Source organism: Galeopterus variegatus, unplaced genomic scaffold (assembly GCF_000696425.1).
Source record: "Galeopterus variegatus unplaced genomic scaffold, G_variegatus-3.0.2 Scaffold6219, whole genome shotgun sequence".
NCBI classification, from domain to species: Eukaryota; Metazoa; Chordata; class Mammalia; order Dermoptera; family Cynocephalidae; genus Galeopterus; species Galeopterus variegatus.
The window spans coordinates 112,151-127,919 of record NW_007732330.1 but is presented as its reverse complement, the minus strand read 5'-3'; the positions used below and the strand labels follow the sequence as shown (position 1 = coordinate 127,919).

The 15,769-nt window shown below is 44.0% G+C and overlaps 1 protein-coding gene across 1 annotated transcript in view; it reads right to left on the bottom strand.

Annotated features, from left to right (window-relative positions):
* Window positions 1-15,769, bottom strand: part of LOC103605993 (probable G-protein coupled receptor 133) — a gene marked incomplete at its 3' end in the record, with an annotated part of 52,095 nt that overhangs the window by 6,283 nt on the left and 30,043 nt on the right. The window contains exons 5-8 of the mRNA XM_008590588.1: window positions 11,997-12,176; window positions 5,977-6,231; window positions 2,260-2,324; window positions 1,220-1,375 (exon numbers count right to left, since the gene is read on the bottom strand). Of these exons, the coding sequence (XP_008588810.1) occupies window positions 1,220-1,375; window positions 2,260-2,324; window positions 5,977-6,231; window positions 11,997-12,176 (656 nt within the window). The remainder of the gene's footprint in view (window positions 1-1,219; window positions 1,376-2,259; window positions 2,325-5,976; window positions 6,232-11,996; window positions 12,177-15,769) is intronic.

The window sequence follows — 15,769 nt, the reverse complement described above, 5'->3', positions numbered from 1 at the left end:
ACCTGGGAAAACTGAGGCCTGCAGAGGTTAAAAACTAGTCCAAGAATGGAGCTGGGGATTGATGGGGGTGGGGTCGAGACCAGGTCTGTCCCACTCCAGAGCCTGAGTCCCCACAGCCAGCGCATGTTCCTTTACAGAACTTTCCAGAATCCGTGGTCTGGTCTTTACCCTCTCAACCCTGAGCCTCTTGAAAACAGGGAGCTGTTCTTGGTCATCCTGGATCCCCAGAACCCAGCGTGTTCCATGAACGAGTGAAATCCCAGAAGTCTAACCTGCTTCTCTCATCTAGACAGGAAGGCTAACGGGGCCTCCCTCCCCTTGAAGATGTTCACAGAACACGGTTTTTCATGTGCCGCTGTGGGTGTCTTCGGCAAGGAAACCATAAGAATTAAGAACCCTTAAAAAGTGCTTTCCATGTGTCAGACACTGGTCTGTGCACACAGGAATCCACTCAGTCCCCAGTGAGGTGCCACTCTTATCATCTCCTCCATGTCTTAATGAGCCAAGTGAGGCAAAGAGATGCTGAGTCACTTGACCAAGGAAGGGCACATGGTCAGTAACCAGCAGAGCAAAGGTCAGCCTGCCAGTGGGGCTCCATCCACCCTGCTCATAACCTTTGTGTTGTACTTTCAAGACTGGACGGTCTCAAATACCACTTCTGTCTCTACAGCAGCCAAGAGCCCTACCACCAACATAGAAGATATCAAGTCTACAAAAGCCAATGATCCACCTTCACCTTGACCTGGGAAGTATTTTGAGGGGCAAAATAAGAAAGCATCTAGATCGTAATGCCATAAATGTTGCATCCACTAAGTGCTTTAGATAATTTTGGGAATTCCCACTGTGTACAGACTGTGGTCTGTGGACCCATGGCTAAATCTTCCAATGACTTAACCTCACCTTTTATCTGTTGCCAAGGAGACAGCAGAGTTTAGAACAGAACTTGCAAACCCAAATGCCTACAGGGGCCAGGTAACTTGCTGGGCATTGGAAAAACAAAATGAAGACTCAAGTCCAAGCTAAAGGAGGTCGCACTGAGCCATATAGAGCTGGCCATGAACACCATATGCTTGTTCATGAGAAACCTGAAATCCAGACTTTCATGTAAAGGGTACTGGGTTTTTTAACTCCACGTAGGTCAAACAAAACACATTGGTGGCCCATGGTCTGGCAGGGTGTGGTCCCCGATCCCCCAGACACAAACATAGAATAGCTTTACCTTGGTGAGATTCGATGCAGTTTCTGCTGAGAGGGACTTATTGGGTAAGCTGAGGGACATATTTTGAAGGTAATTCAGTACAATCCCAGGGCTTTGGAAGTTTTTTCTCTCCTCTGTCAGGTTGGTTATGATGGGATGGTAAGCATCTGTGGGTGTCTAAAAGAAGTTGGAGACATTAGTTCCCGCTAAGAATGAAAGCCAAGATATTCTATGGAAGTTCAATTACTCTACTCTGGGTCAAATGCTTTTTACAGCGTAATAATAGTATAGCAACTACTACATACCAGGCACTTTTGTGAATATTTTGCAGGTATTAACTTCATGTTCACAACAACCGTATAAAATAAGTGGCCATTTAATAGATAAAACTAAGCGCAGAAAGGCTTATGCAAACATTAAGTGGCAGAACTAGGATTTGAACTCCAGCAGAAGGTTTAAAGTCCGTGCAGTCGCTATTAAAGTTCTCAAGGAAGAAAAGTTATTTGATTACAAATGCTAATTCCAGAGGGGAACGTTTCCTAAACCAATTAGTCCAACATCAGAAGAAAAGAGCATAAAGAGACGCTGAGCGCGAGACAGGCTCCTCCTCCCGTTCCTCCCGCCCCCGCTCACTGTGCCGACATCCCTGGGAAACGATCACTTGTTCCTGACGACCTCGTTTACTCTTTTTACGAACCTGAGGTTACTGGTGAAAGGACCTGAGGGTTTCATCTTCAGTCACTCTTGTCACCAAAACTCCTCCCGCCCCGCTCACTGTGCCGACATCCCTGGGAAACGATCACTTGTTCCTGACGACCTCGTTTACTCTTTTTACAAACCTGAGGTTACTGGTGAAAGGACCTGAGGGTTTCATCTTCAGTCACTCTTGTCACCAAAAATTAGAACCCAAATTTCTCCCTCTCCTTTTATTATCGCTTCCCAGATATTACACTGCCCATAAAAGAGCCCGCATCACCTAATGGAACTTCAACTCTCCTGGCATATGGGCCATGCAAAAAGACATCAACAAAAGGAGGCAACAGAAAAATGTATCTGCTCACCATGGTGTTTGCTGTGGGTGTCATGAGGAAGCTTGACGGTGTTGAAGTCCACAAAACATGCTTTCCTGGAAAAGATAAATAATGCTTGTTAAGAGCTAAATCATTTTCACGTTAAGGAAGGCCCATCCTTATTCAAAAATTTACCAGCTTTAGACACATTCAAGAGAGCCTGACAATGTTTTGAGTAGGAATGTTGCTGGAAAGGTAAATTTATTAAGCTAATAAATCAGCTTAATGGGTATATTATATGGATTTTCTCAGGTCAAATTATTTTTCCATTTATGTTCTAAATTGCTTTCGAACACCCTTCATGCAAGTTGTCATATAAAGAGATGATTTTATATAGAGTATTATCGATTTCAAATAAAATGAAGAACCAAAAGAAATAGACTTCATCTGCATCCAGACTAATCAGAGACAAAATGTTGTTGATCACTGGGCCAGGACAGACGGAGACCTGGAAACTCTTCCTCAGATATAGACGAAGTGAGGATGGACCCCCACAAAGTGGCGGGGAGACCGTACTCCTGTGCCCTCCCACCCCAGGATTCCAGTTACTGTTTCTACTCTGGATTCCATGTGGTTACTTATGAATCATTACAAATAATGAAGATGGTCAAGACCAAAGGTTAACCGCTGACTTGCTGTTCTCTGCCTGCTCACCATCTACTTCTAATCCTACTATTTCTAATCCGACTATTTCCTGATGAGAACACAGACTTAATGAGATATTCTACTTCATTTTTGGAAAATCTCTCAAAGTTGCTTTGAGTGACCTGAGGAAATAACATCATCACCCCTTGCTGGCTGCAGGAGTGACTGCCTCCTGGGTTTGGGTGAGGCGGGGTGGCTGGTGAATGCTGAAGGTGTGATGCTGCCTGCAGAACTGGACCCCAAACCACTGTGTTCTCCAAGTCAGAGTGACATTCACTCCTCAGGTGCCAAGGAGTTATAAAGAAGTCCCGTCATGTTCACAGTGAACTCATGTGAGTGCACAAACTAAAGTGAACATGAAAACCGAATTCATATTGAAATTCATATTGAAAATATGAAATAAAGTGATGATGAAAATCAGTCCTGCAATCCTGCCCACCCTTGTCAGTGATGACCATGGGTGACTGAAATGAGAGATGAGAATCTGCCATGTCTTCAGACTGTTTCATTATGTGAGCATTTCTAGTGCTCACAGAAATTTGCTTTCAAATTGCGTGGTGCAGAACACAAGTCTTCCACTTCCTCTGGTTCTCTGCAGAAGAGCTGCTGTCCATTCCAGTGCAGGGAGCGGGAACCTGGCCAGGGTGACAGATGGTCAACATTCCACCTTTGTATGAATCAGAAAAGGCCACCCCATCTGGACAGATCGATCAGAAAATAGCACCTGCTCTGGCTAATGGGATTAGAAGAGGGCATCTGCTCTGGACATGTCACTCAGAGAATCATCCCCTCTGGGCACCTGCAGTGCCAGCACAGCTTCAAGTGCAGACAGATCTTTACAAAAATGATAGGTTCTACCTTCTCCTGTGGCCACAGCCCCACCAGTCCCCCGGCTGGCTGAAAGCGGGAGAGATTTCAACTCCAGTCATTGGTCTGCGCATAGCTGCCCTAATCCGACTGTGTTGGACTAACTCAGCAGTGGTTAAGCAGAGGTCCCACACAGGGCCTCTTGGGACTTCAAGGATCATTCTCCCTATACATGCTGTACATTACACCCTGTCTTTAGAACCAAATCGCTGGTGGCATTGGATTCCGATGGATGCAGTTCTGGCTCAAGAATAGTACAGGGTGTGCACTCCCCAGGAGACGTAGTGTTAATAGAACAACCCTCCTGAATCCCCCAAAGAATCGGATGTCACCTTCACCAAGTGCAGAGGGCCAGAGATGTCCTGATGATGACTAGGGTTTGTTGTGATAACTACAAGAACGAGAAACAATGACACTTCTTCCTGATGTTACTAAAACAGTAAACCACCAGGAAGGAGGATTTGTCTGAGGCTTTCCATAACACACATACAAGTGATATATTGGTTACAAAGTGACAACTGTATGGATCCTAGGCAATAAAATGCAATAGATTGATATCTTTTTTTTCTTCCAAAGGACACTCTATTTTGTCCTTATGTCACTTCTGTGAAAGGGAATAAATTCCATTATTTGGGGTAGAGGTTGGAAGATATAACTTCAAAGGCTGCAATGGACACTTTTGCCTGCAAGGCATCTGCTCCTTTTAGCAACCTGATCGTCCTTTAGGGAATCCCCTCTTCTCCGTGTGTTTTGGATGAGACTGACCTCACTACCATTTCAAGCATGGGCTATGACCCAGGCCTCAGCCAGTCAGCATAGTCTACACCCGCAACCACGGTAATTGACTCATGAAAGACATCATCTGAGCACCTGGATCAAACTGGTTCCAAAGCTAATTCTCCCCCAGAGTTTCCATTGTGTGAAATGGGAAAAAAAAAATCTTTCTTGGTTGCAGTATTTTGAGTTGGGTTTTCTCTCATTCAATCAATAGAACCTTACAACTGAGGGACTCAAGGTCAGAGCCTGAGCAAGAGCAGGCTGGGGTCTGCAACCCATGCTTTCACCTCCTGGTCCTGGTCCTGCTGAGCCAAAAGTCAGTGCTGTGGCCAACCAGATGTTTGCAAGGTGCCTACATGGTGACTGCCACTTTTTGGCAGGTTATTTCACATGAAAGTAAAAAATAGTACACTCACTTGAAGGCAAAATGAAAGTAGAATTGTAGGGGGAAAATGAATATTAATTTTTACAACAGCTAATGTCTACTGAAAACTTGCCCCATGGCATTGTGCTAATGGCCTCACACACCTTGTCCCATGTCATCTTCACAGCACCCCCCAGGAGAGCAGGTGGTATTGTTTTCCTCCATTTGACAGAGGAAAAAAAACTGTGATTTGAGAGATTAAGACACAAAACGTCACACATTTTATGATTCTATTTATATAGACTATCAGGACATGCAAATCCATAGAGAGAGTAGATTAATGGTTGCTGGGGCTAGCAGGAGCAGAGAATGGGGAATGACTCTTAATGGGTACAGAGTCTCCCTTTGGGGAAATGAAAATGTTTTGAAACTAGATAGAGATGCTGGTTGTGCAACATTTTGAATTAACTAAATGCCACTGAATTGCACACTTTAAAAGTGGTTAACTGGATATCATATGAATTTTACCTCAAGTTTTAAAGAGTGATATCCCAAAGTCCCATGGCTCATCATGGTAGACTGAAGATCTGAATCCTGGTCCACCTGCCCACAGGTCCCTGCCCTGAACAACTGCTCTGTGCTGAGCAGAAACAGGGCATCCTTGGGCTCTCTAAGGGCACATTAGAGAGTCTTGTATGTGGGAGGCTCACAGTAAACATTTGCTGATCAAATGCACTGATGGACCTGGAATATTTGCTATCCAAAGCCGCCTATAATAACCATCACATACACCTTATAACTCTGTGATAATAAGTGCCAGAATATTAATCTCAGTGGGTTTCTGGTAAATTATTAACTCCTCTATCTTAGGGAACAGGTGTTCTAAAAACAACTATATTTGGTAAGGTTCATTGGGACACATCTCATGCCTGCAGCGCTGACTGCTATTATCAGGAGACTGGGGAGAAGAGAAATGCTGGTGGCAGCGGCGGGGGGGTGGGGGGCGGTGGCAGGGCAGACACCAGACCTGGCCATTGCCTTGCACACTCACTGACCAGTGGCAGCTGTGAAGTACATCGCAATCTCATCCGGAGTCAGGGCCCGCTCCCAGATGATGAACTCATCAAAAGCTCTGTTCTCATAACGCTTGGTCTGGTCCTGCTCAGATCCTATCACCAGGTTGACATTGGGCTCCCCGTAGGCATGAGACACTTTTCCACTTGGATCAGAGGTGCTCAGGGTCCCATTGATGTAAACTTTCAGACCCTCCTTAGATTTCCATGTGAACAGGACATGAGTCCAGTAGGGACCTGGAAAAGAGCAAAGGTCACCATTCTGAGTCTGCAGGAATGAGCTCCTCATGAATGTGTTTTTCTGTGTTTGAGCACATCTGGGCTGGCCGGTTACCTCAGTTGGTTAGAGAGTGGCTTTCTAACACCAAGGTCAAGGGTTTGGATCCTCATACTGGCCAGCCACCCCCACCCCCCCACTCAAAAAAAAAAAAAAAAGGCAATGTCAGGGAAGATCAAAGTAAGCACCAGCACAGCCACTTCCTTAAGAGGGTCAGTCACTGTGAGCCTTGTCCTAATACAGGTCATCACACAGATCTGACTTTCCTCAATCCTTTGGAGCACAGGAAAAATTTTTGTCCCAGTCCCCAAAATTCCAAAAGCAGTTCAAGGAGGCCCTTTGCTACTTTAACACAGGAGTCACAAATTTAAATGCCTACAGGCAAAGGGGACAAAACCCTTGAAAAAAAGGCAAGGCACAAGCACCGACCAATCTGACCATAAGCCTAGCTGAAATGGCCAGAAATGAGGCAAGGACATTCCCTCTCACAAATCCTTTTCGACACTGTAATGGAAGTCCTAACTAATGCAATAAGGCAATAAAAGTAAATAAACAGTATACCGAATGAGGAGGATGCAATAAAATCATCTTTGTTCACAGATGGTATTATCGTCTATGTAGAAAACACAAAACAACTGACAAAACAACAACAACAACAAAAACCTCCTGAAACTGATAAGCAAGTATTGCAGGATCGCAGGATACAAAGTAAATATACAAAAGTCAGGGGAAATAAGTTCTGGTGTTCTACTGCACAGCAGGGTGACTATGGTTAGCAGTAAGGTATGGTATATTAAAAAAATAGCCAGAAGACAGGCTTTTGAATGTTCTCATCACAAAGAAATGATAAGTGCACGAGGTGATGGATACACTAACTACACTGATTTGGTCATTATACAACACATACATGTATTGAAACATTAAACTGTATCCCATAAATATATACAATTACAATGTGTCAATTAAAAAAAAAAGTTGCCAATCACTTTCCTATATACCAGCAATGAACAGGTGGAATTTGAAATCAAAACACACATTACTAATTAATTAATTTTTAAAAATTTACATTAGCACCAAAGAAAGAAAAAGAGATACTTAGGTATAAGATCAATATGTGGAAAACTACAAAACTCTAATGAAAGAAATTAAACAAGAACTAAATAAATGGAGAGATATTCCATGTACGTGGATAGGAAGACTCAATATTGCCAAGATGTCAGTTCTTCCCAAATTTGTCTATATATTCAAAATAGTCCCAATCAAAATCCCAGCAAGTTATTTTGTGGATATTGACAAACTGATTCTAAAGGCTCTAAAGATACTAAAGGAAAGACAAAAGATCCAGCACAACCAACACGAAGAAAAAACAAACTTGGGGGACTGACACCACCTAACTTCAAGTTTCACTATAAAGCTATGGTAATCAAGACAATGTGGTATTGGGGAAAAAAAATTATATATATATATATTCCACTGATAGATAGATATATCTATCTATCAGTGGAATACAATAGACAGCCCAGAGGTAAATATATATATATATATATTCCACTGATAGATATATATATATACCTATCAGTGGAATACAATAGACAGCCCAGAGGTAAACCAGCACAAATACTGTCAACTGATCTTTGACAAAGGCACAAAGGTAACACAACGGAACAAAGACAATCTTTTCAACCAACAGTGCTAGAAGAACTAGATAGCCACATGCAAAAAAAAGAAAAAAATATTAATCTAGACATGGACCCTTACACCATCACAAAAATTAATTCAAAATGGATAATAGATCTAAATGTAAAACACAAAGCTATAAAATTCCTAGAAGTAACAGAATGAAATCTAAATGACCCTGGGTTTGGTTATTACTTTTTAGATATAACACCAAAGTCACAATCTATGAAAGAATTGATGATCTGGACTTTTTTAAAATTAAAATTTTCTGCTCTGTGAAAGACTGTCAAGAGAAGGAAAAGACAGAGAGAAAATATTTGCAAAAGACATTTGATAAAGGACTGTTATACAAAATATACAAAGAACTCTTAAAACTCAACAATAAGAAAACAACTCAATTAAAAAATGAGTGAAAGCTCTGAATAGACACCTCACTAAAGAAGATATACAGATGGCAAATAAGCATATGAAAACATGTTCAACATCATATTTCATTAGGGAATAGCAAATTAAAACAATAAGATACTGCTACACACTATTAGAGTGACCAAAATCCAGGACACTGATAACACCAAATGCGACAAGGACACGGAGCAGCAGGAATGCTCATTTACTGCTGGTGGGGATACAAAATGGTGCAGCCACTTTGGAAGACAGTTTGGCAGTTTCTTACAAAACTAAATATACTCTTACCATGTGATCCAGCAATCATGCTCCTTGGTATTTACCCAAATGAGTTGAAAACTTCTATTTGCACAAAAACCTCCACATGGATGTTTTTAACAGCTTTGTTCATAATGGCCAAAACTCGAAAGCAATACAGGTCATCTTTAATAGGAGAATGTGGTACATCCAGACAATGGATTATTATTCAGCACTAAAAAAAAATGAGCCATCAAGCCATGGAAAGACATGGAGACATCTTAAATCATATATTTTATTCAGCACTAAAAAAAAATGAGCCATCAAGCCATGGAAAGACATGGAGACATCTTAAATCATATATTCTAAGTTAAAGAAGCCAGTCCGAGAAGGCTACAGACTGTGTGATTCCAACTATATGATATATATATATATATATGAAATATATTAGATATAGATATTAGAAAATGAAAGAAGACAATCTGTAAAGGCTACATGGTGTATGATTCCAACTACATGACATTCTGGAAAAGGCACAACTATAGAGACAGTACCTAGATCAGTGGTTTGGCATGGGTCAAGGGGAGGGAGGGATGACCAGGTGGAGCACAGAGGATTTTTAGGGCAGTGAAACTATTCTGTGCGATACTATAATGGTGGACACGTCATTATACGTTTGTCCAAACCCGTAAGATGTGCAATAGCAAGAGTGAACCCCAGGGTAAACTATGGACTTTAGGTAATAGTGATTAGGTGGAGCACAGAGGATTTTTAGGGCAGTGAAACTATTCTGTGCGATACTATACTGGTGGACACGTCATTATACGTTTGTCCAAACCTGTAAGATGTGCAATAGCAAGAGTGAACCCCAGGGTAAACTATGGACTTTAGGTAATAGTGATGTGTTGATATGGTTTCATTAATTGTAACGAATGTGCCACTCCAGTGGGGGATGTTGGTAGTGGGAGAGGTTGTACATGTGGGGGCAGGAGGTATACGGGAAATCTCTATACTTTGCACACAATCTTGCTGTGAACCTAAAACTTCTCTGAAAAATAAAGTCTGTAACAAACCCCATCAGCGATACATGCCTGCACACATGGTCTGCGGGGACTGGGGAGAAGGCAAGCACAGCACCCTGCTCTCCCTGCAGACTTTGTTCTGTGCTAACTATGGTGCACTCGGGGTGGCTGCCCCATCAGAGGAGGAAGCCCCCGCTCACCCCCACCTATCATTAACACAAGAGATAAAGGCCTCATGTTGCCAGTTTCTTTTTTAATTTCCAAGAGAATTTGAGAAATCTGAATTTTAAAATGAAATCATAACTAATGGTTATAATTCATTTAAAACATTTTTTGAAAAGTACTGCCTAGGCAACCACAGTGCGTGACCATAAAACCTATCTGAGGTCTGATTCAGCCCACGGGCTGGGGTGTCCACCTCTTCTCTCTGCTCTAACATAGACTGAGTCCTATTAACCAACACCGTGGTGACTTGGTGGGCCAAACCAACCTCCTGGCTCATGCAGGAACCTCTGCCAGGAGCTTTTGTGTTACTCTCCTCTCTGGCACGAGAACCATGCTTCTCAACAGGAAGCATGTTCATAAGACTTTGACGGGGCCCCTTCTGTTTTGCAAGCATTTGTGTTAAGACATCCTCACAGGCTTCCTGCTGGAAGGAACGGGGCAACTTTTTAAAGGACACACGTCACCTCCAGATACCTGGTCATCTCACATCACCCCATCAGAGCTTCTTGCTCAAGATTGTGCAAATTTCTGATAATTTTGAGTTGCTGGAGAACACCTGGATCCTAAATAGGTCCAAAGTATTTTACTGCCCTTGAGTTTGAAAGCAAGAATAGCAAGTCCCATCAACATAAAGAACATATCTCCAGGCAAAAATGTTTACAATTCTCCCCATTTCCCTGGGTGGAAAAACAGTCAGAGCTCAGCAGACTATATCTTAGATCATGTTCAAGTTCAAAGAACCTACAAGATGCCTGATACTGCCAATGTCTGTCCCACTAGCCCCAAAAAGCAGGGAGATAAGACTTTCACACCAAACTCTGAAACTCTAATGGCAAGTGGAACATGATAAGAGATGTGGACAAGGTCCAGAGAGTTCTGCCTGGAGATAGGAGGGGCCGAGATGATTTCTGGCCTTGGAAATCAAGAGGGCAAACTCAAAGTATATGTTCTTTGAATTTTCCCACTTTTGCAGGGTGGAGGTACAAGCCTGGCCTGAGCATGTACAAGGAGAGCACCGACAGAATAAAGCGAATGCACTCAGTGCCACAATTCCAGAGTCTTCCTGTGTGTTACCTCCCTGAATCCTCACAATCACCCCATGAAGTGACATCGGTAATATGAATGAGGAAACTGAGGCAAATGGAGGTGGAGTAAGGTGCCCGGGTTCACACAGCTACCGAGGTGCAGAGCTGAGACTTGAGCCAGATTCTTTGGCTCTAGAGTCTATGCTTTTTAAGAGCTGAGCTCTGCAGCCTCCCTTAAATGGGCCAGAAAATAAATTTTCTTTAAATATTTTGAAGATGGCATTTCCTACTGGAGGAGACCATTGCAGGTCTTGATCCTGCACTCTCCACCTCTGCCCTTCCATTACTAGTCTCCAGCCCCAGTGGGGCCGTACCTCCAGAGACCCTGGAATCTTCTGTGTCACTGGTCACCTCTGACTCATCTCCTGTGTCCACTGCAGACCTTTCACAGCGTCCTGCTCCACACCTCTGACCTCATGCCCAGCGATGAACACCATGCCACAGAGAGGATAGCAATCATTAGACAGAACTGCATTAACGTCGCAACACGCACCTGCAAATGCAGCCACATGCACAGACCCAGGTCGCTCCCCACTTGTCCAGAGCATCCCCCCTTCATCCAAGACCACTCACGCCCCAGCGCCTTGTACTCCAGCCCATCCTTCTTTTCCCTGGATCTTCAGCCTCTCTCCCAAAAGCCTTTTCTCATCATATGTTAAACAATTTCAACTCTATGCCACTAGAAGGAGGAGGAGGAAGAGGAGCAGGAAGAAGAAAAGAGAGCAGAAGGGAAAAAAGGAGAAATTTAACCAGAGCCCGAACTTTGCATGCAAGATTCCATTTAACTTCCCCCATACCGTGAGGTACCATTAATATCATGTCCACTTCACAGACGTGAAAACTGAGACTTGGTGTAGGCATACAGTTAGACACGGTCATTGGAACCCAGACTCTAATCCCACATTAAGTCCCCCCCCTTCCCGGTACACCCTCCCAAGCGACCCTTTGGAGAGAGGAGCTTGTGGGCGGGGCTCCTGCTGCTGTGCTGGGCTCCTCAGCCTCCCACCATCAGCGAGGATTCACCTCGTCCAGCTCCTCCAAGCAGGACTTCCCAAGGCTGGTGACATCCCTCACCTGGTGGGTTGAAGGTGGCCTCCCACGTCATTGAATTATCACGTGTGTACAGTTCCACAGAGCCTTTGCCGCCACTGGAGCAAACTTTGAACCCGTCGGAAATGACCTGTCCCCCATAAGCAGAAGGGATTGGTCTGGACTGTTCTCCTTGTGTCTTCCAGAAAAAAGAAAATGTCACCCCTGAGGAGAGGAAAGGCATTGGGTCAGTTACTGATAGAAAGCAGAGGGGACTTCACTTCTCAGAAGAAGCCAGTCTTCTCTGGTTTTTATTTTTCATTTAAAAAGCATTTTTTCTCATTCTAAGGGCAATGTATGTTCTATTCAAAAAAACACAGACAATAATATTAGCTAATATTGATTAAGGGATCACTAAGAACCAGGCACTTTTCTCAGAGTATTAAATGAATTACCTTCTTTTAAATAATATCAAAACTCTGTTATCGTCCCCATTACACAGATGAAGAAACGGAGGCTAGTTTGCCAAAGGCCACTAAACCAGTGACTGATTGAGACTGGATGTACAGCCAGGCTGTCCGACTACGAGCGTGCAAATGTCAATGCCCACAGCATTCTGTTCTCACTCCTCGTATCTGTCCAGACACGTCATTGTAGTACCGCCTTCTGAAGTCTCTTTTGGAAATATATCTTACAAAGAAAGGAACCACCTCAGGCATACTGGTTTATAAACAACATCTATTTTAAATCTTCCTACATCATGAATTTCCTCCAATGTCCATAAATACCCTTTCACGTTGTCATTTGTACAGCTGCACATCATTATATTCTAAACAGGTACCACAATTTTTTAGACCCTCCTATTGCTGGGTTGTAAGGATTTCTTTAACTTTTTGAAGAAATTTTCAAACAGAAATTAAAGCTAAGTTTTCTTGCACATCTCAGACTATATGCTTTAGAGTAAATTCCCACCAGGGACTTTCTTGTCAAAGAGGAAGAACGCTTTCAAGGATTGTGATGTCTGTGACTGTTCATTTCCAATGGAGGGACACCGTGAGGCACACAGAGACACTGGCCCTTTTTACAAGACACCCAGTCTACAGATTCTTAATAAGTCCTGACCCGGGCTCCATGCGGGGGTGAAGGCGGTGTTCCATGTGGGTTGATGGTCCTTGCTACAAATGTTAGTGTGCACAGGCGGGTCTATTAGCTGGTAAGTCACTCCCTCTGTCACTGGAAGCAGAGGGAGCATGAAGAGCCAGCCCAGCTCCTGATGGTGACACCCCTATCCCAGACACGCAGGCCACGGGGCCCACCCTCGCTGAAGGGGCAGTAATGGCTGGAGGCTCACTGCATTTTAGGGGTCCCCCATCCCCTTACCCCCCCATCATTACACTTTGGAGCTCTGACTGCTTCTGTTCTACTTCTCTGCCTCTAGTACACGCAGGCCACGGGGCCCACCCTCGCTGAAGGGGCAGTAATGGCTGGAGGCTCACTGCATTTTAGGGGTCCCCCATCCCCCTACCCCCCCATCATTACACTTTGGAGCTCTGACTGCTTCTGTTCTACTTCTCTGCCTCTAGNTACCCCCCCATCATTACACTTTGGAGCTCTGACTGCTTCTGTTCTACTTCTCTGCCTCTAGTAACATTTGCCCACCTGGCCTTTCTTTCTGTGTAAGTAAACTACATGTGCATGTGTTCTAAGCTAGCCACCTGCGTGGACTCTGTGTCTAAAAAAAGCTGAAAATAAATGCAGTTGCCTCCCTCCTCCCAACCTGACTGGGGCGCTGTGGTGAGAGAGCCTCAGTGATGCTGACAGGGGACCCATGCCCAGAGGTGATTGAAACAGGCCCACGAGAGTGTGGGCAGGGGTGGGAGACAGGGAGAGGGTAGAGGCACATTTGCCCTGGGCCTTATTTATATAAACGGCATCAAATTTAGACTTTAGACCTTATCTTCAAATGAGGTTACAGATGGCTTCTACCACTTCTGTCTCGTGCTCTGGCAGTGCTGAGGCCAGAAAAGCCCAAGCCCTCCCACTGTGTTTCTGCATGCTCAGAAACAACCAGTTTCATAGAGAAACGAACACAGCACATTGTGAAATGTTTGTTATGAAACGAATTCCCAGTAGGATTCTTGGAAGTCCGTTTTTTCCAAAAACTTTGTTGCATTTAAAAATTCCTTTCACTCAATATAAAATGATCCTGTCTCAGCCAAATGTATTTCTATCCAGGAAGAAAAATAAAAATAAAAAATTCCACGTGACATTAGGTAAGGGCAGCTGGAAGGTGAGCCATGGGCTTGTGAGCCATGCTTTTCGTTCCAGTTAATTCAACCTGCAAAGCAACTGCTTCTAGCTGAGGAACAGCCTGTGTTTAAATGTCAGTTTGTGTCTTCACAGAGTGTCAGAAGGTTCTCAATGTGCCTTCAATATTAGCATTTTGAGGAGCTCTGCTTCATGGACCTGGATTGTCAATACAAAGAAGGAAAAATCTGAAGGAAAAAGAAATAAGCACAACACTGACAAATTGATTCAATACTTTTTTCTTGCTATGAGCATCAAATCCTAATACATTCTAAAAATAAAATGAGGAAAGGTCTTTCTCAAAACACAAAAAAGGGAAAACAAAAATCCGGAAGTCACAGAAAAGACTGAAGTTGAGCACACACCTGTTAAGTTTACCACAACAAATTCAAAAGACAAAAAACAATCTAGGGAAAAATATTTCTAATACATGTAACAGACAAGAAGTTAATTCCCATAATATGGAAAGAGCTCTTTATAAAGAAAAGTATGACTTACAGCATTAATGAGACTGTGCAGAGACTTTTACTTACTTATTATTGTCCCCATTTCACGTATGAGAAAACTGTAACACAGAGAGGTTATGTAACTTGCCCAAGGTCACACAGCTAGTCAGTGACAAGTCAGAACCCAGGCAGTCTGGATCCGGAGTCTGCTTTCGTAACCACTGTGATATACAACCCTTCCCATGGAGACAGTGTGCAGGAGCAGCTCTTCCCAGGCCCACAGACTCTGCACCATGCAAGAGCATGACCCAAAGGCCAAGGAAGTAGAAAGTCAGGGAAGGTGAGATGCTTGAGGTGTGTCCACCTGTCCAGCACCCATGCTCCTCATCCGGTCACAGCAGCTCAATGTGCCTTGGAGATCTACCCCTCCCACTCTCATTTTCTCATTTTAGGTGGGCTGACCACACCCTGGGCTAGCTCAGGACGGGCCCATCAGAATCACGGGCCTGGTCCAGGGAGGGCTCAGCTGACAAAATGGAAACGTGGTGCTTCTGGGCAGACAGTGAGGTAAAGGCAAGAAAGGCTCCTTGAGAATGGAGCCAGAATGATGCATTGATACACCGTCCTGGTGACACTACTTGGCACCGGGATCCAGCTTGTGGCAGACTGTGTTTTCCAAAGAGCCATAGTCATTTCCATCCTGTAAGCTTTTGTGCGGTGTGGCCTTGCTACTCCCAGCAAGACCCAGCACCCGTTTCCTCACTGCCTCAACTCGCTCATCGCAGGGCCCCTGGCAGGCCAGTGACCCACAGGAGACAACAGGAGGGGTGCCGGGCCACACCCCACACAATCCTCACAGTCTAGCAGCTTCTGTGTTCTGCCTCTTGGAGGTTTCAGCCCAACATGAAGTCCAAATGTTTTTTTGATGGCTTACGTGCATCAGACACTGTGAGTTAGGGACTGTGGACAGAAAGGCAGACATGCACTCAAGGTCCCTGAGTTTTTGGAACTGACTTCTGGGAAGGCAAGGAGAGAGACAGACATTAAACAAACAGTCACAGAAAT